The 23,863-nt window shown below is 45.2% G+C and overlaps 1 protein-coding gene across 2 annotated transcripts in view; it reads right to left on the bottom strand.

Annotated features, from left to right (window-relative positions):
* Positions 1-447: 447 nt before the first annotated feature.
* ephb1 (EPH receptor B1) overlaps positions 448-23,863 on the bottom strand; it is a 129,111-nt gene continuing 105,695 nt past the window's right edge. Inside the window, exons 10-17 of one of the 2 annotated variants that reach the window (XM_076144889.1) lie at positions 19,363-19,551; positions 18,045-18,292; positions 16,918-17,133; positions 8,106-8,255; positions 6,214-6,407; positions 5,523-5,678; positions 3,214-4,718; positions 448-921 (exon numbers count right to left, since the gene is read on the bottom strand). In XM_076144889.1, coding sequence (XP_076001004.1) covers positions 4,610-4,718; positions 5,523-5,678; positions 6,214-6,407; positions 8,106-8,255; positions 16,918-17,133; positions 18,045-18,292; positions 19,363-19,551 — 1,262 coding nt within the window. In that variant the 3' untranslated portion in view covers positions 448-921; positions 3,214-4,609. The remainder of the gene's footprint in view (positions 922-3,213; positions 4,719-5,522; positions 5,679-6,213; positions 6,408-8,105; positions 8,256-16,917; positions 17,134-18,044; positions 18,293-19,362; positions 19,552-23,863) is intronic. The other variant, XM_076144890.1, reaches the window with a different exon arrangement.

The raw sequence follows: 23,863 nt of genomic DNA, 5'->3' as shown, positions 1-23,863 counted from the left end.
CCCGCTAACAGTCTCTGCCGCAGTAGAAGTGGCGTTTAAAGGGGGGGGGGGAGGCGGTAGTGTGCCTTTACGACTGTGTGTCTGCGTGTGTGTGTTGGAGGGTGCATTTTGAGCGTTTGGGAGGATAATTTCCTCTACTTTGTCAAAATATTGTCACGTTTCCTGTTGAGTCTCGCGACCGTTTCTTCACGTTTGCGCGTATCCAGAGTGACGGCTCGTTTATTAGTGGCTGATGGCTTTTAACACTTGCTGCCAGGCAGACCGTGGAGACAAAAGCTGTTTATTTCTGCAGCCATTATGAAACCAAGCATTACACGTCACACTCGCGCTCAACAGTGACAGTAGTGTTACTGGATAATAACCCTGTTCCCCTCCATTCTTGACTCTCAATAAACGAAAACAGAGTTATCACCCACTGAGTCACACACCAAAAAAGTGATTGATTTGTTTTCCAAGGCGTTTATTGAGTGCATTTTAGTACAATAGTTCCCAGAAAGTTACAGCTTACAAACTCTTGACACATACTCATCACAATTTACAAGTGGTAGCTATACAGAAGAAAAAACAAAGGAAACCGTCCACACTCATAAACAATGTACCTGTGCACACAGAAAAGGACTATACACACAAAAGTGCCCACTATGTGCACATACACACTCTCTCTTTCCTACTCTTTCACACAAACACACACGGACAATGACACATGCACTCACTATCAGATCCTCCATCCATTGTGTACCACAGAGACAGGTTGTGACTGGTGTCCTGGTCTTCATCGTGATTGACGGCCCCACAGCACTTTTTGCGTATGTGTGTGTTTATGTGTATGTGTGTGCTTGTGTGTGTGTAACGGCTGCATGTGGGTATGAAATGCTGTTTTTGTATGTGTATGTGTGTGTAGGTAAACGGTGGCTCCATTGTCTGTAACAGAAGGAAAAGAGAGAAACAGGCTGGTTAAGTTTTAGGTTTGTGGTTTGGGTAAATGCAGAGTCATATTAGGTCACTGGCCTCCGTTAAATAAATGACGGACAGGAAATCTGTAACTAAAAGGGCCGTCGTTCACTTCTCAGACAGTTACAGCGCTGTGAACCATTTAACAAGCTCCCTTCTTGTGTTTTGTATCGCCCGCGTGATGAATGGCTTCCGTGTGTAATGGCTTTCATAGAGGGGCCGAGCTCCCCGCCTCTCCATTCATCACACTGGAGTGTCATTACAGTCAGATATTTACAAAGACAAACAGAGAGAAACAGAGGGGAAAAAAAGGAATTACACTTGGATAATGAATACATTTTATCATCTCATTCACACGCGCTCTTGGGCTGAGAAGCAGAATACACGAGACCGGCGCTGAATAGACGACTAATGCATTCAAATTGAATCACTGTCTTCACTGACAGGGATTTGTGCCAATCTTGAGGAGCATGTGATTATATTTAGGAAATACTTGGCAATTCAATGAGTTGGAGAACCGAAAAGAGAAACCAATTGATTCAGCCCATAAGGCAAACCAGTTGCTTGATTACAGTGTTTCTCATTTACCAAATGGAACCAAAGACATTCACATTCTCATAATGAAAAACCCCCCATGCTGCTTGCAACCAGCCAACCAACGCTGGCCTCCATCTCATCTACTCCGCCACCTCCGCACCTCCACGTCTCCATATACCGACTCCCCCCCCCCTGTCGTCGTCACGATATGCACACACACTCTATCTGGTCTCAGCCCCTTTTCTCTTCATTAAGTTTCGGGGCTGAAAACCAGACGCTAGAAATAACATAATCCATGGTTCCTTATTGCACACGTGTGTGTTTAGCTGGTGACAGACCCATCAGTCTCTCTCTTCGTGGCTGATCAGATGCCTGTCGGATGGGGGTGAGGGGACAGGGAGTGGGGGCGGGGGGTTACAGCAGGTGTTGGCGCTCCCCCTCCCTGCCTGGGCCCGGTAGAGGAGACCATTTATCAGCTACCCCCACCCCCACCCCTTAGCCCCCCGGTTCAGCAAAGACGCTGGGGCCCGGGACAGCTTGGTTACACGCAGGATAAACGAGCTGGAAACCTGCCAGCCAGCCAGCCAGGGAGAGCGAGAGAGGGCAGGACAGACAAAGGAGGAGGAGGAGGACTTAAGAGGGGGAGTATACTTAATAATGTGCTAATGGGGCTGACATCAATTTCTAATTTTGGACACAAGGTGGTCAGGGCCGTCTTCCGTCATGTCCCTTCAAATGGGGCCGAGACAGGATTTGAGCAGGGGGTCAAGCAGCTACCGTGCAGATACGACGACAGCCGCTCGGGATGATTGTGTTTGTGAGCAGAGCGCTGCCACAGCTGTGTGTCAAACGGGGTATTGAGCCTGTCACCATGGCACCCATGACGGTTTTCCTATCAGCTTTAAAAAGGCCAGCGGTGTTAAAACGCTTTCATCAACATCTGTCAAGACCTGTCTTTACACGCGGTTATAAACTATATCAAAAGGAACAACCAAAAGGCCTGTAAAAAAAAACATAAAAATAAGGAAATGGTAACGCAACACAGAAGCATTAAAAGCGCTGCTCCTCATTACCGAGGTGTCCTTGAGTTGCTGCCAGACGCAGACACCATCAAAATCCACAGACCCATCAAAGTGCAATCATAAACCTCCCAAAAGAAATCAACCTTGCGCTCCATCCAGCTCTCTCTTCCTGCCAAAATATATGTGAACCCTTCTTTCCCAAACATTCCAGTGTAGACGTCGTCTTCTGTGCATACTGTATAAAACCGGACGGCTCACGATCAAACAGCACCAGAGAGCTCATTTAGTGACACCGGCTAAGTGTGGGCAAGAGTCACTGAGAGATACGAACTCGCTCTCCCATATGGCAGCAGTGATGCTATGAAGTGTAAACTGTGGATTTAGCTGCCGAATTAGGAGCCATGTGACAGTATGAGCTGTTTATGTGTTCATCAGAATAGCAATCTGTTGGCACACCTCCACCCAGATGTTCCGTCGTACGGCGTGGAGAAGAGTCACCGATTTGCTCCGCGGCCTTGATTAGCTACTCTGCAATTCATTTCAGACTTGACTGCGAAACTCGCCTTGGTCGAGAGAGGAACGCGAGCACCCGAGAGGAAGAGGAAAAGGAAAGTGGATCTGCCGGAGATAAAGAAGCCTGCCAGATACGGAGCTGTCAGACACTAAATAGCACCTCTCCTGTGTCACTCCAGCAGGCACTTACCGCGGGTTTGGGCCTGGACGCAGCACCACGTTTCCGTCCCCTCCGGATTGACGCTGAGCACTCCCGGGACGAACAACAGATCAGAAAAGGAAAAACAAACACTTCTGTACAAGTAAGTGCTCACCAGCAAGAGACAGCATGTGCACACCCACAGTTAACACGAGCTCCAATAAATGGATATTTTGTCAATTACTTTTAACTCCTACAGTGATTTTCATATAGATCTACGATACCAGTTTTCCGTATACAATTCTTTGTACACGTTCACCCCAGATTGAAGTCATAGTCCAGTTTGTCCTCGTGTCCTCTGGGTCGGGAAAGATGTACAATCTGGTGTCCGCTGTTCAGATCGTCCGAAGGGAATCCGCGCGATGCATGTGTTCATCAACATGTCTTTGCCAAAAACGCAAGCAGAGAGTCCTGTACATATATATTCATACACGTCACCTTCAATATGAAGGTTTAATATGAAAGATATAATCATATTTAGAAAGAGATAAACATATTTATATTCTCTTTAGTCTCGGGTGGGGCTGGTTCAGAAGTCTCTTTTGGCGAGTTCCTCCACTCCGGGGCTCCACAGGTAGTGATAAAAGTTAAAATACAAGAAGTGCGTGTGTGTGTGGGGGGGGGCTTGGGGGAGGGAGGTAGGGGCTTGGGCGGGGGTCGTCTTGTTATAGTGATAAACAAACAAAATGGTCAAAGACAAAAATATAACTAAGCTCTCAATTTCCGTCAGTCAATGTACAATAGATTTCTCAAAATGTTCGACAAGCAAAAGGTGTGAAGGTTGGACATGGTGCTCCACTGTACATCCCTGTATTCTTCTCCAACTCTTGATTCCTACTGGTCATTGCTTTCATCTTCTAGGATTTCATTTTTTTCCCGATGAGGTCAAGGCATCTTCATTGCACACACTAACGACGGCATGGGTCAAATCACAGGTGATCCACTTGCCACCGGCTGTTCCTAAACGTCTCCAGCTTCTGCACGCAAACTCATATCTTCAACTCCACGCACAAGAAGTATGACAACGATCGATTGCTTTTTACCATAAAAGTCTGAAATTGGAAAGGTTCTGCACGTTTGTCAGGTTGTTGGCGTTATTTTGGTATATAATGGAATGAACGGCAACAACTTTGATTTCTGCCTTCCAGAGGAGGACAAGTGAGGAAGTCTAGACCCTGAAATCCTAGCGTGGCTCGCGTGAAAAAAGTGTGACAGTTGTTTAACCGAGTGGTGGTGTAGGACCCTGGTCTCCTGGTGTCATGGCGGTGGATTAGATTAAGACAATAGTCTCGACTCTGGCGCGTTCCGACAGATCGGGGGTCATTCGGGGGCTGCCGTTGGCGCTCCTGCGAATGCTGCCCGCTCTGTGGCACAGCGCCTCCTGCAGTCATGCCATGGTGTTCTGTGACTGGCTCATCTGCACCCTCATGGATTGGATGTTACTGAGGATTTTCTTCTGGTGGCCTGCGAGGGTCACACCTATTCTCAGCAAGTCCCTATGGAGACAGAGAGAGAGAGAGAGAGAGAGAGAGAGAGAGGGAGGATTTAACAGCGATAAGATATTTTAAAGACATAGATGAGAGGATTGCCATTATAATAAATACGGAATTGCATTATTTGAGTGTGAACCAGACGATTTGTTGCGTGTGAAAGCAACAACATCAGGGTGACGAGCTCGCAATGATGCACGCCAAACCCAAACGTACACAATTAATTCTCTGACTTGCACAGTGGCTGCATAAAGCCCGCCGAGCCCTGAGCTCGCTGTGTTAACATATTTCATATAAAATGTTAAACAGAAAAGAGATTTTACATTATCATATGAATTGCAAACGGGGAAACTATTGTGAATTAAAATGAATAAGGGGAAATATTTGCGTCTGATAAGCGCCGCACGTGCCTCAAGGAAAGTCATGATCTGAACTTTGAAAACAACACAATAATATGACAGAAGCGAATATATGCACGCACACAATAACTTATTTGCATAATAATTTTGGAGAGCTGTTCAGAGAAAAGAACATTAATTAGTTTGTAAGTATTAGTCAACAGCACAGATGGTCCTGTGCTTACAAATATGACTTTTTGGTGTTATAATGACTTGTATATTTTTACTCACTACCCATGACGTGCTTTACTTCGGTGCCAGCAATCATTCTTGTCTGAAAAGAAAGTTCCACCGCGGTCCCATTGAGGCTAAAAATATGCACACTTCACATTGATTCGCTCCCTGGTAAGTGTGTGTATCGCCGCCGTATGGGCGCTGAGTTCTTCATTTACACGGGAGCAGGTGAACTCACTCAGAGGTCATTTGAGCCACCAGCTGCAGGGAGGTGAAGCCTGAGTTGAGGAAGTTGTCTCTGTACTGGGTCATCTTGATGGCGGCGAGCCAGTCCTCCACCGAGCTGAAGGTGTTGAAGTCAGGTATGGAATGGTCCAACAGTGGCTGGGAAGGCCTGGGTGAGAGAGAGAGAGTGAGAAAGAGAGAGAGAGAGAGATTTCACATACAGTATGTATTCAGTCACTTTGCTGCATTTGTGCTGCTTCCTGTGCCGTTTCATCCTTCGGCGGCTGCCTTTAAGCATCAAAGGCTTACAGACTGTGAGGCTGCTTAACACTGTGAAAATGATGAATGGAGCTAAACGCAGACGCAGCCAGGCTGAGGTGGTCTCTTCCAGCGCACGGACCACCTCAGCCCCAGGGTGAAATTTAACCTTTCAGCGTGACGGCAACCTGAAGCACCATGCCAGTCAATGATGGAGCAGCTTCAGCGCGAGCGTGTGAAGGTTCCTCAGTCCAACAGAATGGAGACGGCAGGACAAGGCTTCACCAATAGTAAAATGTGGATCTCCAAGAAAATTCTCTCCAAGGAATTGATGCAAGTGGTGGTAATAATAAATCAACGTTTCCTTTATGTGAGGATGAAATGCACGTGTGTGTCAGAGTGTGTGCTGACAGGGTTACATGAATGCAAATGTGTTTTTAACTCACACTGCTGGGATGTTGGCCACGGCTTTGAGGCTGGTGGGGTTGCGGATCATCTTGTCCAGAGTGCTGACAATGTCGGTGAAGCGAGGTCGCACGTTACGGTCCTTCTGCCAGCAATCCAGCATCAGCTGGTGCAGGGCACTGGGACAGTCCATAGGGGGCGGCAAGCGGTAGTCCTGCTCAATGGCGTTTATCACCTGAGGGGAGACACGGCGGGCGTGAGGTTACTTTGAAAATTATTGACAGCAATCTTCAACTCGAGTCATACAGAGAAAAGTAAGAGTTTCTGTCTGAGTGTTTCTCTGCCTGCCGGCGGTTGTTCATATTGGTCAATAATTCAGTAATAAACACACTGAGATATGGTGACTGATGACATTCAGCATCTCCACCTCTGTAATCGTGACTAGCTCACACTTGCCTCGACAACAACCTCACACACACGCACACACACACACCCTCTGCTCACTCAAGCTGACAGTTATTCAGACTGGTGCGCTCTTCCTTCTTGACTCGAGCCAATCACGTCATTCCTGGAGGACATGTTGCCGGGAAAAAGAGGGAGAGCGGACGCAATGACATTGGAGAGAGAGAGAGAGTCACAGGAGAATGGCGAGATTGCATATAATTAACACAGTGCGCTACAACCACTTGACACGTGTCATCTTAAAGGCTGCTCAGGCTATTCTGGTCTTGTTAAAGGAAAACTACAACCCAGAGTTTCAGGGTGGACTGACACACTGGGGTCAAGTGGGACAAAGTGGGATTAGGACTTGGGGCTGATTTTTAAGTGAAGTACGGATCACTTCACTGACCACTCTATGCTCCCTCTTCGTCATTGCTGCTGTCACATGTGTTGCCAGGTTACCACGTGTGTTTGCTGTAGATTGTGGGGCTTTTAAGATAAATCTGCTTCTCCTGCAGCTCTGGATCCATTGCTTGGAAACCAGCGAGCAATACAGATACAGATTTTGCAGATTGCCGCAGTGCATTTTGATGGATCTCACCCTAACCCATATCCATGCTGTGTGTTAGATGCGATATTTCCTTAAAAAAAATGCATAGTTGCGAGATAGGAGGTCCAGAGTGAGATCAAGTGTAAAAGATACAATCGTTAAAAATTAGTGGCTGCTCTGCAGGCAACCGACTCCACCACAGAGTTGAGCGCAGCTCAGCGAAAATCTTGACGGATGGTTGATACAGTGTGTGTGTGTGTGTGTGTGTGTGTGTGTGTGTGTGTGTGTGTGTGTGTGGGCTGAGCAGCCGGCCATGCAGAGTGGTGCCAGGCATCCTCTCTGCCTTAGTCCCACCAGGCAGTGTTTGCTGCTGGCCCACTGAGGCAACATCTGCTGGGTTGGATGGTCCTTGTGGAGCAGAGTCCATAGAGGCCCGATGGTTGGCTACATGTCTCGCACGAGGGGGCTCAGAGAGAGAGAGAGAGACCTCAGAGCGCGGGACGATATCCAACGGGCTGTGTGTTTGTGTTCATGCCTGTGTGTTTGTTGGAGTTTCCGCGTGGATTTCGTCCAAAACGGACACGGGGAACAAAGCTGAGCTCTCAGCTATCATCCGTTGCTCTCAAAAGCCTCGGCCAAGACGGAGAGGAGATAGCGGGACCATAATAAATCTGCTTTCAAAGTCAGAACCAAGGACATCTTCAGTGATGATACTGTTAGATGGGAACTGATAAAAACATGATTTATTAACTGCTTCCTCTCTTAAGGGCTACACTAGATTGCATGTGAAAGGACCGTATAAACACATCTGTTCAGGAATGTCGGCTCCATTTATGGCAGTTTGTAATTTTACTGCATGGAATTTGAATGTGTTGTGTAAAGAACCTTAAAAAACCGTAACCTTTCTATATGCTTATGAAGTAAGAGGTGACAAACACGTACGTCCTGGTTGGACATGTCCCAGTAAGGCCTTTCTCCAAACGACATCACTTCCCACATGACGATGCCGTAGCTCCACACGTCACTGGCCGACGTGAACTTTCGGTACGCGATGGCCTCTGGCGCCGTCCACCTCACCGGGATCTTCCCACCCTGAGACAGAAAGAGAAAGAGAAAGGGACAAAGACAAAGAACAAAACTCTTAATTGCTAACATTCTGTTTAGAACACAGCACATTACTGGTGGATAATTCCACGACCACACCTCCCCCGCCTCTATTGTCCTCCTCCTTCCCTCTATTTCTTCCTCCCTTCATCCACCTTCATCCGCAGTATTGATCCTCCACAAGGGAAGGCATACACAAGACGCTGCCTCTGCCTCAGCAGCGGCTCCCAACAGCGTTTGCCCTTCACACATCGACCAACATTACATTTAGCGTCTCGTCTCCCACAGCCCTGTTTGAATAAAGGAAGATAGGCCAGGGCTTCTGCTCGTATGTCGAGCATGTCTGCCTGTAATTGGGCTACCTGGGCCCCAGGCATGCCACGCGCGCTGTTGATTGGAATTGACAGCTGCTTGCTTAGGATTCAACACACACACACATGCGAACGAAAGCACACACAAACACGCGGGTGTTTGTGTCACGCACTGCGCCTCAGCTTGTATCCGAGTTGAGTTAGCCAGTAGTAGTTTAATAATGCCAATTAGCTGAACCTGGGCATTTGCAGATAAACAAACCAAAAACCCAGAGAGAAAACCACACGGACCACCCTGTACCTGACTCGCTGTGTGTGTGTGTGTGTGTGTGTGTGTGTGAGAGAGAGAGAGTAGGGAGAGAGAGAATGAGGACAAGAAACAGAAAGTTGCTGTTCCTGTTTTTCCCCCCGAACAGTGAAATGATGTACAAGAATAATCATATACACTGTTTACTTCTGCATATGTTTGTATCCCAGACACACGCACACACACATACACACGGCACATGTTGGAAGATTTCTGATGTCATTGTGAAGAGGCTGAGCTCATTAGCAAGACGCTTTCTTGATATTATTTAAGGTTTGACCTCTGAGTGAGAAGTTGCTGACCCAGGACAAATATTTAACATGTGACCTCTAATGGAGACACAGTGCAACCCTGAGAGGTGACATTCAGAGAGGGAACAAAGAAAAGGACGAGATGAAGTATTGATGGAGCGTGTGTGTGTGTGAAAGAGCGATAGCGAGAGAGAGAGAGAGAGAGAGAGAGAGAGAGAGAGAGAGAGAGAGAGAGAGAGAGAGAGAGAGAGAGAGAGAGAGAGAGAGAGAAGAGGAAGAGTTGAATAAAGGCTTCCTAAGCCCCTGTGACTTGAAGGCTTTCCTCATATCTCTGTCTGGTCCATATCTGAATTGTTCCATCTAAACTGAGACCTCAGTATCCTTCCTCTTGCCCTTTCTTTTGTCTGGGCCATTGGAAGTAAATGATGGAGGGCAAACGAGGCCAATACAGCTACAAGGCGAATATTGTCCATACTGACGGACACAAAAAGGTGGAAATGTGTTCATGTTTCACTCTGTCAGGGGCGATGCTTCAAGTCACATACATACACAAGATGAGAAATGAACAAATAAATAGAATAACATGAGAAAAATTACTGCTCTGAGCAACGCCTTCTCCATTATTCCCCCTCTTCATCATTACTTCCTTTCCTGCTGCATGAATCTGTTCTCACGCCGCAGGAACCTGTTTCGATATGAGCAGAGTCTTCACAGCGACGGCCCGAACAGAGACGCACACACTTACTCCCTATGTGCCTCCAAAGAGACATAAGTTGGTAATAACATTTGCAAGACGGGTGAGTCGGTCAGAGGCAGCGGCTATGCAAACCTAAACCTAAAGGCTTTAATAAAATAAAGTGCTGAAGAGCTCCTGTAAACAGGCAAGGAAGCAACGGCCTAATAAAAAGCACTGGGGTTTGTTTTGCTTTTTGAAGAAGGAAGAGTGGAGATACCAGGGGGGAGTAAAAGTGATGATTGGAATTAAAACAGAGCGAGTGTCAACACAATAGCAGCAGTGCGTTTTGAAGCCTTGAATCCGATATATTTTGCTGGCTGCTGAGAAAGGACCAAGCTCCTCTCGTCTGCTTTGAAGTGGAAAACTAAACCCTAAATTTCTATAGATGAAACACACACACACGCAAACACACACGCACGCACGCACACGCACACACACAGCATCTGCAGAGCTACTGGTAGGGAGACTGGGTGCCTGCATGTGGGCATTTACAGTAGCCAATAGTTCCCCATTGTTGTTTACACACAGAGCTTGAGACCTTGAGCAGACGCAGGAGTGGACTGTAATCCTTATGTCGCCAGGGTGGGATTACAGAATGTGACTTGTTCCAGTTGGTTGTGCCTGCCCGTGACAGGTTTTGACATTCAGTGATATGTGCTGGAGAGGGACTGCCGCGAAGATGTGCTGGAACTGTCACGTTTAGCATTATCGCGCTGTGATGTGCGCTCTCGTGACAGCCAGGTCCGAAGGATAAAGGATAAAGGCGCGGCGGCGAGGCAATGTGTGTACGTGCTGGTGTCTGTTACCATCCCCTGGCTCTGTAATTGTGTGTGTGTGCGTGTAGGCAGGAAGCACATGCGGTGCGTGCATGCGTTAATACACACGGATATGAAACACCTGTCATGTCTTTGCAGGGGGATTGAGCTTTGCATCTACCAAAGTGCCAAATAACTTCATGTAGCCTGTCACTGCGGTGGTGCTGCGGAATAAAGTAAAACACGGAGCAAATACACCTGTCAAAGTATAATCACAAACATGCAGCCAAGTCCCACATAAATCTAATTGAAAAAGAAGAGTCCAGCCTGCACGTCTCTTGCTGTTGTACAGCTTTTGCACTTCACGGAAGCTATTTAAAGATGATAAATAAACTTTCTCCTTCATCTGAAAGACAAATATGTAAATCCCATCCCTCCCTCTCTCTTTATTCTCTCCGTTCCTCTCTATGGCATCTCTGCACTCCTCCAACTCCAGTAATCCATGCCCAAACAATGCACACTCAAATGGACCTGAGCACATTTACTTAGGCTGGGGAGAGCGCTCCATCAACAGCCATTTAATGAAATCCTGAGAGTAGCGATCCGCTCTGGACGTCTGCCCAAACAGAATTGAGAATGAGGGAGAGAGAGAAAGAGGGGCAAGAGAAGGGAGACTGACATGGGGAGATGGGGAGAAAAATAGAACAAGCAAAAGAAAAGGGGGCGCAGGGAGAGATGTTGGTTTCACAGACGCCCATGGGAATGTCTGAGAGAGAGAGAGAGAGAGAGAGAGAGAGAGAGAGAGAGAGAGAGAGAGAGTGTGAGAGAGAGGAAAGGCGAGCCCATTGCACCATATACGTACACACTCATGTCACCTCAAACTTCCAAGCGTTTGTCAAGAGTATTTCTTACGCCAAAGACACCAAGCAGACTCTCATCATGCTGGGAACCGTTTTGCTTTTAAGGTTTTGATTAACAACAGAATTCCCGACCTTTCTCTTCTCCGCGTGGGAAGATAAGGACAAGAGGAATGAAAAATAACATAAAGCCTGGAATAGCTGCCTTCATTGCTCCACAAAATTCTGAAAATATACTTGAATTTAGTGAGGGACTTATCTTAAAAATACCCCTTGGTAGTGAAAGAATATGCTTACAGTTGTTTTTTCTTTATTTATTACGTAGAAAATGCTGTAACAACTCAGACTGTGACTGCATGGACCTGAGCAAGCAAGGAGTCTGTTTGGTATTCTCTGTCTTTTCCTCACTTGTCTCATTAAAAACACACAAATAAAACACTTTCACAGCTTCATAAGCTTCTGACTGGGTTTAGTTGAACAGAAATTTCAGCTCCCTCAGCGAACGTTGATGTCTCTGGCTACCCACTGGGACCGTCAAATTAAACTTGGCAGGTATCTCATTTTACCCTTTACTTTGCGGTGCTTTAGATAGCCATCTTGGCCTCCAGCTTGCACTTCACATGATGCGGAAAATAGGCAAAATCCATCCAGTGTGACCTGCTTCTTCCTTTAATGTTCAGTAAGTATTATAATGTTGATAATAATGTTTTCCTTCTTAAGCTGGTGGAGGAGACTTTCACTTGTGGCTCATGTTATTTTAAACAGTGTGTATACAATGTGTCAGGATGACCGAGCGGTCTAAGGAGCTGCATTCAGGTCCCAGTCTCTCCTGGAGGAGCGGATTCAAATCCTGATTCTGCCATTTTCAAGGTACTGGCTTAGAATTAAATTAGAATGCAGACACTCTATGTATGATGTTGAATTAATCAATTTTAAGGCCCCTTTGATGAAAGTAAGCAATTGTTGTTTCAACTCTTTTATTTTTAAGGTTTTAAAAGTGGGCCGCTCTTAATTTGAAGGGAAATACTTCTACTCGACAAAGCTACAGCCTCACAATGAAGCTTTAGATTAGATGCAAATGCAGTCCACCAGCCACAGATGGGGAATCAATGCCCACCTTCTCCTGACTCTGACAAACACGATAAATCAAGGAGGTGACGTTTGGATGGTTGCTTCTTCTTTGATGAAGTGATGAGGTGAGGATCGCATTTCTTTTTTTCTCTCTTTTTCTTTGGGGACAACAACGTCTCCATATTCATGATCATTTTTCGCGCCTCGACATCTCCCAGTGCCATATTTACCTCAAGAAAGGAATGAAACTCAACCGAGTGAATTCAATTAGCCCGGAAACAACCTGAACGCCTTGAAATACAAATCCGGAAATTAGATAACACACCTGAAATAGGGGGACGGGAGTGTATAGAGTTTGCCTAAAATGATGAATCAATGTCACTGTGGGGTTTAACTCGAGCACTGCAGCCTTGGGCTTGGCATAGAGATTCACTGAAGATGCAAATGGAGGCATTGACAGGCCGGTAAATGATCAAACTTGGTCGCAACACCGTTGACTTATACTTTAATTTGTACATAAATCTCCCATTGCCTGAATTTCGCTCTTGTTTTAACTTGTATGTGCATTTCAGGGCGCACACCTTGGAGTGAAGCAGTGCCCATCAATGCGAGAAGTCGTGGCACCAATCCCAAAAACTGTCTTTGTTGGCTTCTATTCAGTTATGGGTTTGCAGTTTGCATACAGGTTTACGAGGACAGTCCCTCCAGTTTGTTTTTGCAGGCTCCATGTGGACATGCTCCCATTTCTTCCCTTGTTTGCTTTGAGACTCTGTCCCGTTAACACGCGCCGTATAAATATTTCACTACAAGGAGAACAGAAGAACCAAAAAAGCATACATGGGCCTGAAGCCAGAGCGAAAGAGGGTTAAGGATGCAAATAGAAAATAGACAAATGACAGAAACATTTGTCCACGGTCCACATAGTGCGAGCAGTGGAGCGGAGCTGAGAGAATGTCACTCAGGTCACAGGGATTTGACGGATGATCTTTGTTACTGGCTCCGTGTGACCTCGCCTCTCAACCCCTCTCAGCCTCGATGATGCAAACACACACACACAAGTTACATGCACAAAGAGAAACACAAACACACACACATACACACAAGGAGAGGCATCTCAGGGACATACATGTGTACCGTCAGAGAGGCAAAGACGCAGTGCAAAAATACTCCTAACATACATGGCCGCTCGGTCATTACATACACACTGGGTGACACGCAAGCAGAAATTCACACACAGACAGACTATAATGGATTGTGCACCCCCCAGCACTTTACAGGGGTCCTTGAAGATGTAAAATAATATATAGACATTGAACTAAACAGCAACAACTGCCCCCCTCTCTTAATGTAGAAAATAGAACAGTCTATGTGTAGCGTCTGTAGCGGCTAGGCTAGAGAGTTTTATTCATTCAGCAGTTTTATTTTGTTTTAACTTTCGTATTTTAGAAGTAAGGTAAGCATATGTCGGCATGTACATTGTTAGAAGCGTGTGAAGTACTCTAAATGCCACTTAATTTCAAAACACTGCTCCAATAATATAACTGTATTACATATACCGATTGTAAGTGGGTATTTGTAGGTGGATTCCCCTTGTGTGAGTCCACCGCTGTGTGTTTTTTGTGGGGTGGGGGAAGCATGGGACTAGTTTTTATCTCCCAAATATGGACCCCACAGTGACACATGCTCAAACACACCATCATACAACAACTGCAAACAGTTTGCTGCATGATTTGTCACACCCGCACAGAGGTGTTGTGATGTGCCTTCTGGTACCTTTGGGAGAAAGCCTTGAAATGGGAAAGAAGCACACAGCTGGTGAAAAGGCTAGAGATAAATAAATGGAAGCTTGGATGGATGGACAGACGGATGGATGGCTCCTCAGATAGATGGATTGGTGTATGGAGAGACGAATGTATAAGACTTCTAGGTCCACTGGGTGACCAAAAATCAATGTCTCTCTCTCTGTCAGATGAGCGGTGTCACAGCTCATCTGGTGTTGTGTTGCATAGACGACCAAGCAAGGCCATCCAACCAGGCAATCGATGCAAACACACCAAGTATGCGAAAGCCGCCGCTGCAGTAGAACACAGAGTGATGCAACAAAAAGTCTTTGTATTTATTAATGAATTACACCTTGGCGGGAACGGTGCAATCCAAGCATTGTCCTGTGAGCCTAATTAATCATGACTTTGGGAAAGCAGCCAACAGAGTGGTAGGACAGCCCCCCCGTCTGCTTGGATCCACCACTACATTGCTCTGGGGTGAACCCTCGTCCGGGGTGAACACAATTACCGGCATGCCCCCGCAACCAAACATCCAACATCATCACACCACAGGCTCTGTAATTGGCGTGCCGTGAATTGCTAGGGAAAAAACTCCGAAAATGTGTAGAAGGGAAAGGGTGATTAATTTGCTGGAGAAGGAGGAGGTGGCAATGTAAATCACAGCGTGTCGGAGCGATTTAATTTCCCTGATTCCCTCGGCCTTGTCTTGCCGTGGCAGCCTCGCACGCTGATTGGGCTCGCGTTGGGCTTGTAGCTAAAGAGGTCAAGGAGTGAAGGGTAATGCATGTGGATTAATTATAGAACCATGAATCAAACGTATAGACAGCCATTTTCTCCGTGTATGTGGGCGTGTGGTCCAAGGAGAAAGAGATTTAAAACTTCCCTCAGTGTGGTGGGACACAAATGAAATTTGTCTTTCTCATTTGAGGGGATCAAACATGGTCACGAAATTGAAGTCTTCATCAGGACGATTGTGATAATAATGCCGCAGTCGGCGCGAGAGAGTGAAGCACAGCCAAACGCTTTGATGTGCTCATTTCTAAAATCTCTGATATGCCGCCGAAAAAAACAAACTTGACACATCAGCATCAAAACAACCCCCTCGGGTTCCAACTTCAAACCTCACCTGCCCTGTTGGCACTCCAGATAATGCCTTCAAGGAGACTTTGTTTGAATTAAAACAACATCAAAATGCAGACCGCGATCCATAATCCAATCCCCACCTTTAACACCCTCTTGTTATATTAGCAAGCTCAGCGGCATAGACAACAAGGCGATCTTTGTTGCTCAATAAGACCCATTCAGCAAGGTTTAACCACAGGGGTCAAGCAGACAAAGAAGCTCTTCCTGGGGAGCAATTAAGCTCTCAGACCCACCATGTGAGGTCATATCCCCTCCAGCCCTTATGACACTTCCTGTTCACACCTTGACTACCGCCTGCTGTCAATCACTAATCTCTCCTACCCTCATATATACTGTACGTCTGTGTGTGTGTGTTTGTGTTACCTTAAGGTATCCTTCTGACAGGCATCTTACCAAGAGTGAGGAAGTAAATGTCAAAAAGATTACATTGTTTACTGCTGTTCTATTTCTTAATCTATATTTAGATGCAGAGAAATTATTTCCAGACCTTTCATTTCATACCTGCGCCGCACAGTGGCTCACAGGCCTTTTAACTTGGCGCTTTTGATCTCAACTTTTCCCTGTGTTGAATTGACTAACTCAAGCTGAAACTAAAATAGGCACCTTTTTTATAGGATAATGTATTCTTATTGTATTCATATTTATTCAGAATATATTAGGTGTCTAGATAATGCTGTACATCCGTAATATATACATGAAACACTGATTCACAAATTGCCCTACCTGCACCCCAGTCTCAAAATACACTCAACCAGGTGACACGTGATGCATGCGCCAGGACACACAACCGTGCGCGGAAATATCACACACACAACTTCATAATGACTTAGCCCCCTGTGTTTGTGAGGGTACAAGAGTGTGTTTTGAATTAGGGAGAGAAGAGGCAGAAGATGAACTAACGATGGCTCCTGATAATTACAGATCTGTAGTGTGGAGGAGTTAATGAGGAGCCAAAGCCTCCCATGATGCCCCAGTAATAATGAATGAGAAATGATGGAGAGGAAGAGAGAGAGAGAGGGCGAGAGAGAGAGAGAGAGGGAGAGAGAGAGAGAGAGAGAGAGAGAGAGAGAGGGAGAGAGCAAGGGGGGTGGGAGCTGTCAGTTTGAGAGGCCACAATGCCCTTTGGTTTCTCTGCACTCTGGGCATGTCAACGAGAGAGAGGAGCCTCCCCGGAGGAGGCTTGTCTCCACGCTAATGAAGATGTGACAGACCTCTGGTGCATGACTTACAGATTGAAGGGAAAGAGGGAGGGAGGAGGATGAGAGAGAAGAGGGGAGATGGTTTATATGTAATGAAAGACAATGGAAAGATGAGAGGATTGTCAGATAAAAAAGCGGACAGTGATAGATGGTGGCACAATCGATGCATACTGTATCAATAAGTATGATCTGAGGCCTTTTCTAAAAAACATGTGGAAATCAACTCAAGTACTCACCAGAGAGCTGGTATAACTAGGATCAGAGGTGTCCTCTTGTAGGTAGCGTGATAATCCGAAGTCAGACACTTTACACACCAGGTTGCTGTTGACAAGTATGTTGCGTGCAGCCAGGTCACGGTGAACGTAGTTCATCTCTGAGAGGTATTTCATTCCGGCTGAGATTCCGCGCATCATTCCCACCAGCTGGATCACTGTGAACTGACCGTCATTTTGCTAGAGGACAGAGAGGAAAACAAATGATGTAAAACAAAACAGTCTTGATGTTAGGATCGAGGCTGCCCAGTGGGATCAATCAGAGATAGGAAACCTTGTAGCCACAATAGATGCCACAATAGATGGCAAGGGGACAACTTGCACTATCATACCTAGAACGTATGTACATTGATAAAATATGAAAAACAACCCTTGGAGTCATTCATATTATAACTTTCTCATTACAAAACTGAGACCTGGACACCTTATTTTCTACTTAATGTCTAAAGGATGAGCGTACATGCATTAGATAAGCAAAATGGATTCTCGTTGGGCATCTATCTCTTTAAGTAACATCCATCCTCAGTCCATGTGTGAATGCTCTGAAGAGCAAGCTTTGAACCCCAACACACACTAACAATTAAGAGGGAAAGGTAGATCGATGGAAACACAAGTCGGATGTGGCGGTTAGCAAAGCCAACTTCAAAGTGCCCCTTTAAACCCACCCGAGATCAAAGTGGGATGAAACACCAATCCATGAGATGGAAAAAAGGGAAAAAAGCAGGTTGGATATTGATTAAACTGTATGTTCGCTCAATCCTGACTATGACAGATCGAGTGAAGAGTCCATTAATAACTTGAAGAATTAATAGAGAAATTAAACATGGACTGAACCAGCGAGTGTAGAAATGATCCAATTAAGAATGGCTCAATCGTGTTCATTGCGATGGAGCATATTCACTGTAATCCTTGGATGGTGTTCAGAAGGCCGACTAAGGTGGGGGCAGGGTGATTCATTCCAAACTCCTCAAAATGTCGACACCCTTGTTACCTCGACTATAGTATTTGACCTGTTTTAAGACCCTGATCACCCAATATATGTGTTTGTAAGTTGATATAACGACATGTAGTGGCTCAGCTTGTTCTCTCACCCTGAGGAATGAGTCCAGGGCGCCGTTTTCCATGAACTCTGTGACGATCATGACCGGACGGCTCTTTGTGACCACACCCTCCAGACGGATTATGTTAGGGTGGTCAAACTGGCCCATGATGGATGCCTCGGACAGGAAGTCCCGCCTCTGCTTGTCCACGTAGCCCGCCTTCAGGGTCTTGATGGCTACATATATCTCCCTCTTACCGGGCAGCTTCAAGCGACCCTTGTAGACCTCCCCGAATTCACCTGGTGGGAAACCAGAGAGAATGGTGAAGTTCCCTCTCGAGAACAAAAACGGATGAAGTGATCAGTAAAAAGCTTAGTAGAATTGATTCAATAACTCTTTGCCTTTCTCAGGGGAATTTACATCTCTTGTGCCTAGGCAGAAATATTACCCAGAGTGCAATAGATCTTGATTTAGCCTATCTCAAACATGCTAAGTGTTGTCCAATATGCTTTTAGTAATGATCCTTCTTGATATTATGAACAGCACACCTCCTGTGACTCGCAGTAGTCATCCATCTTAAAAGCTTGCCATGTGGATTCATATTCCCCAATCGGAGAGGAACAGACGAGCACTACTCGGTAAATATCTGGAAGCAGTTTGATGAGTTATCACCACCTCAATGTCCAGCTGAGATACCACACAGTGATATCAACAAAAACGGAACTCTTTAATTAGTTAAGTCCCCTTTAATCCTTACCCCTGTCCTATCTCTGTCACTTCCTCACACCAAGCATGCTGGGGACACCAGGCTACACAGTATTTCATCCTCTGTATGCACCGACACATATGCCACCAGAGTCATTCTCCCATGCTGTAAATAGGATGTAACCTGGCTCTAAGAAATGGAGAAGACACTGCGCATAAACAGCTTCAGCAGATGACGCAAAGTAAGAAATATTAGGTCACTGCCTTTGAAGCAGCGCGCCGCTTCCTGGTATTTAACTCAAAGCGATCCATCTGTTCATTGATACCAACAAAAAAGACATTTTAACTGTTCCTCTGAGATCTTCTGTGACAGTGCTGAAAATGATACTGTATACCTCTTACATGAGAAGTAGATGAAAATGAATGATGTAAGTGAGAACACATTAGAGACTTCAGTAATGAGACCTAAAGACAGGGAGGCACAGGGAATAAGCTGCAACGGTTGAGTTATTTCTAATGCCATTAGATCCCAGGGTGGCTGGCCTATATGCTGCAAGAGCTGTGGCGGCTAAAAGGACCTGACTCTACCACTGTGGACAGATCTTACATACACATATCACTATCATTTTATCAATAAAGAAGCGAGAATACACATAGGCCGTACCTGCACCAATGACCTCCTCGATCTTCACGGTGGATACGTCAATCTCCTTGGCAAATTCCCGCACGGCTTCGTTGGGGTCTTCGTAGGTGAAGGGATCGATGTAGATCTTCATCCCCGGGGAGCCTGAGAAGTGGGTCGGGCAGCCCAGTGGGGAGGGGCAGTTAGACATGTCGGCTCGCAAAGAGAGTTCTAGAACAACCAAAGTGCCCAGTGAACATTAAAGAAATAAAACAGTTTTTTATCTTTCCTTTGGTTGATGTCTTATGTGATCGTTGATGAATGCAGCTGCACTTCAAGTCACATCTTAAATCACAGTGTGACACAGCATTCCTTAAAATCGCTACGAGCTCTTAAAGGTGGTAAATGATGATGACTCCATTTACTCTATGGACCTCCTCAGAGGCAGGCAAGAGCACTAAAGTATGTCTATGAATATTAATGCATGCAGCAAACATTTAATAGTATGGGCGCACCATTATGGAGGCAACCTCTCGTTTGAGGAGGGCAGACAACAAAATGGTGGTGTGATGATTCAGAGTTTGGAAAGGGGGATGTAGACGCAGAGGAACAAGGGAGGAGGGGTTGTGGTGGAGTGGTAGAAAGAATAAATGTGGACAGCTTTTTCCCTTTTATCCCTTCGCCTAGCAGTCTCTGCTCTTTGATAGTGGTAGAACCAATTTTCCCGCAGCCTTTCCCATAGCAGCTCATAAAGAGATAAAACCGCTGCACTATCAACTGGCTCTTTATGCCGCTCTGTGATAGGTGAGCTCATTGTGCTCGGCGGAGATGTCTGAAAACAAGGCGCAGATTGTTTCTTGGTTGGGAAGGACGGCTGGAAAAAACACTTGTAAACATGTGTAACACAGGGCGGATTAAAATGGAGCGAGCGAGCACACGTCAAATTGCCATTTCTAGTTTGACACCGAGGGGCAGCCCCCTGTTCTCAGAGCTATTTAGTCAAAACCTTGGCAGCCATGATTGGAATAAACCCATCTCCATCAAGTCAATTTGTGCCTGGTCAATTGCATAAGCTACACAGGGAGTGGCAGGGATCGCAACAGACGGGAGGAGAGGAAAAGGTCTGGATCGTGATGTCTCACCTCACTCTCGACTAGAAGCTGATTCGAGTTACTGACTAATTGTCTCGACCCGTTTCCTGCATGAAAGTAATTGCTGATTAGAGATTCCAGACAGATTGGATCAGAGGGCTTAGAGCTTTGCATTCCATCGAGACATTTTATTTACAAATGTCAAACCACAGCACGAATTACATAGAATGAGACAATGTGCACCGACGATAGCACAAACACATGCACATATTGAAGCCATTACACTCTAATCCACAGTCTTGAGCTCATTTCCATGTATAACCTAAAACACCAACAGTTTATCTCTCGCCCTCCCTCTAGCGCAGCTCTGTTTAACAGGACTCATCTTTTCATGGCCCATCAGATTAAAAATAGATTCTTTAGAGCTTTAATATTTTATCTGTCCTTGATCTGTGCGCAAGTGGCAAATGTATCCGCATGTATTTTTACCCATCCTATGAAAACAACAAGACCGTCTGGGAAAGATGCATGGCAGTCGCTGTGACTCATGGGCACATTACTCCATCCTTTCCTCAATTACATGGCCGTACATGAAGCATAAACAGGAAAAATGGACTCACATTGATGTAATGAATTTAAGTCGATAAATCTCAACAAAATCTCAAGGCTATGACACAATTGTTAAACAGTATTTTGTTGACCAGCGTTATAAATTGCGGCCTACTGCATTGCACTTAACCATGTTATTTTCACCAATGTCCGGCATTTACCCTGCTATTAGTCTGCCCTGCTCATTTACTGAATGGCCCTAATGTATCCACAAATCAACCCATGGCACTAATGCTTACATTAATCTATTACGAGCTACAGGCACAATCACATTAATTGTCCCTAATACGTAGCATTCGCATTTACATATTACTTAAGACGAACAACACTCTCAGATGGAAGCAGTAGCATGTTAAACGCTTGTCTATGAAGGGATTCTTTTTTTAGCCAATGCAAACATCATTACTCCTTAACAGTCAATATTTATAATCAAGTCAATCAAATCAATTACTCCATATACCAATTACATACGTACGTCATGCAATTGTCCATTTTAAGAAATAAGGAGAAACACATCTAGGTCAGTGTACAGCGAATACAATCCGGTTTTATGTGGGTTTAAAATTCTAATCTTCTCTGTGGCTCTGTAAATGTAATGATTTGACAAGTTGGTAAACAAAAACTAATTATGCATGGTTTGATGTCAGAAGATAATTAACACCTAGGCTTATGTGTAGTGAAACTAGCGTGTATCTAAAAATCATAGGGGATTAACATATTGGTGTAGATAGGAAAGGGCCTTCAGCAAATTTTCACATGAATAAAACTCTAAAACTTATAATGCTTAGAATGAGGAGTAAGAATATTACGAATATGTCAATATAAACAAAAAGCTGCTTGTGAATATTATTTTCTGCTTTAGCCCTCATATTGTATAATTTGCTCCAGTTTGTTTGGTCAAAATGAACGATTATTTGCCAGTAACGGTGGAAAAAAATGGGGATAGGATCGCAAATTGATTCACTAAATGGGCCCCCAATCCTCATCCTCAATCCGTGTGAACACCAGATGCTGAAGCACAAACAACAGCTGAAGCTATAGAAGCAACAAAAAGGGCTGGAATAGTCCTAATTTGAAGATGTGCGGGGGAATCATTAGGGTATACAGTAAACACGTAACACTTACAAATGTCTCTCTGTTAATTTGCGTGTGTTGACAGGTTGTTGATGTGTGGAGAACATTAAAGAGGAAAAGTGTCAGTGCTACGAACATTCAGCCACACTTCTCTGGCTGAAGCTAGAGTAGGAATAGTGCGCGCCTTTGACGGCTGTCACCATACTTAAAAGATAAACCAATCAGTGCAGACGTCACCTGATGCGTGGAACAACAGCTGGAACAGGAGGCAGCCAGCTGAAAGCTGGCAACATTTTTTTGGGAGTTTCACCCAAAAATGATTGTCTGAGCGGCCTGCTGCTTCATTGTTGCGGCAAATACCGTAATTACAAAAGCCATCAGTCAAATCTTGGGAGAATGGGAAGAAAACAATGCATCATGGTGTTGGGGTGGGGGGTGCAGGAATAAACCTATGAATAGGATTCCTTATCAGTGTTTTATTTCCTCCCACTCTAAATAGATGGTTTGGTGAATGGGGAGCAAAAGTGCGTCGCGTCTTTTTACGTTACGTTACTTATGTTAATTGCGCTTTTGTTTTTCCGGGAGATCGCTTGTGACAAACCTGACTTCCATTGGAACGTGATTTCTCCTGCCCACAGCAGTTTTAATGAGCCCCTGTCTGCGACACAAAGTGACTGTGTTCAAACGCTTTGCTGTGTCAGGCTCAACAGACCTCCATGCCCTCCAGGGAGACAGAGACCCTGCTGGGCTGGCAGTACACAGGGCTTTCATTTACACTACAAGACTAGTACGCACCCTTTTGTGTGTGCGCAGATATGTGTGTGTGTGTGTGTCTATTAGTTGGGGGGTGTAGAAGGGCGGTTGTGGGTGTCCCTTCAGGCTCCATCAGTCGGCGGCAGGGGGGTGCTTAAAAACACGACTTAATCACAGCACACCCCCAGGCCTGAGAGATGACTGTCAGTCAGTGTCACTGAGCAAAGGAGGGGTGTGTGTGTGTGTGTGCGTGTGTGTGTGCCATGTTCAAGCACGGCGGTCTGCTGTCCAACGTGTTCAGTTTGCTTTGAGAAGTGAAAATACTGTTATTGACTAAATGGAATGCTGCCATTATGAATATGCGCAGTAATACCTGTGACTAAAACCTTTCTGTGATAAAAAAACACATATTCAAAGCCATTATAATGGTAATTTAAGGGGACGGGGCCTATTTGGCACGGCAAGAATCATTTTATTGGTCTTTGGGACCATTACTCAGCATGAGGAAACTATAAAAGGCCTTTGTTGCAAAAGAGGGATATGCACAACGTCAACATTGCAAAGGTATTCTTTAGAAAAGTTAGAAAAGTAAAGTACTGGGGGAAGTTGGGTGTATTCCATAAACTGGTTTAGGAGAGGCTTTACTTTACCTTCCAAAACTTGTACATCTTGTCTAAAAGCACCAAAGAATCTCGCTTGTATTTTATTATTTCAAAAGCACGGAGTGGAGACGGCGCCATAGGCTGTGTACGACTCCAACAAACTGCACCAGCGGCTGAAAAATGAGCCAAGGTCCTCCTGAAGCTTTTCCTCTTGGCCGTGAAGGTCTAATAACAGTTGGTTGTACATTATTTAGATTCAAGCACCTAAATTTTTATTCATTTATTTCTTCTGGATTCTGATGACCAGGCACAAAATATAGACATCTGCCATGATGAGGAGATTTTAGTGAAACTGTAACTGTAAAATATAATACTCGTCGTTAATGCGAGACTGCAAAATTTGATCATCTCTGC

Source organism: Genypterus blacodes, unplaced genomic scaffold (assembly GCF_046128005.1).
Source record: "Genypterus blacodes isolate CSIRO-AG114 ecotype Tasmania unplaced genomic scaffold, CSIRO-AGI_Gbla_v1 ptg000029l_1, whole genome shotgun sequence".
In the NCBI taxonomy this organism is placed as follows: domain Eukaryota; kingdom Metazoa; phylum Chordata; class Actinopteri; order Ophidiiformes; family Ophidiidae; genus Genypterus; species Genypterus blacodes.
This window is presented reverse-complemented; position numbering and strand designations above follow the sequence as displayed.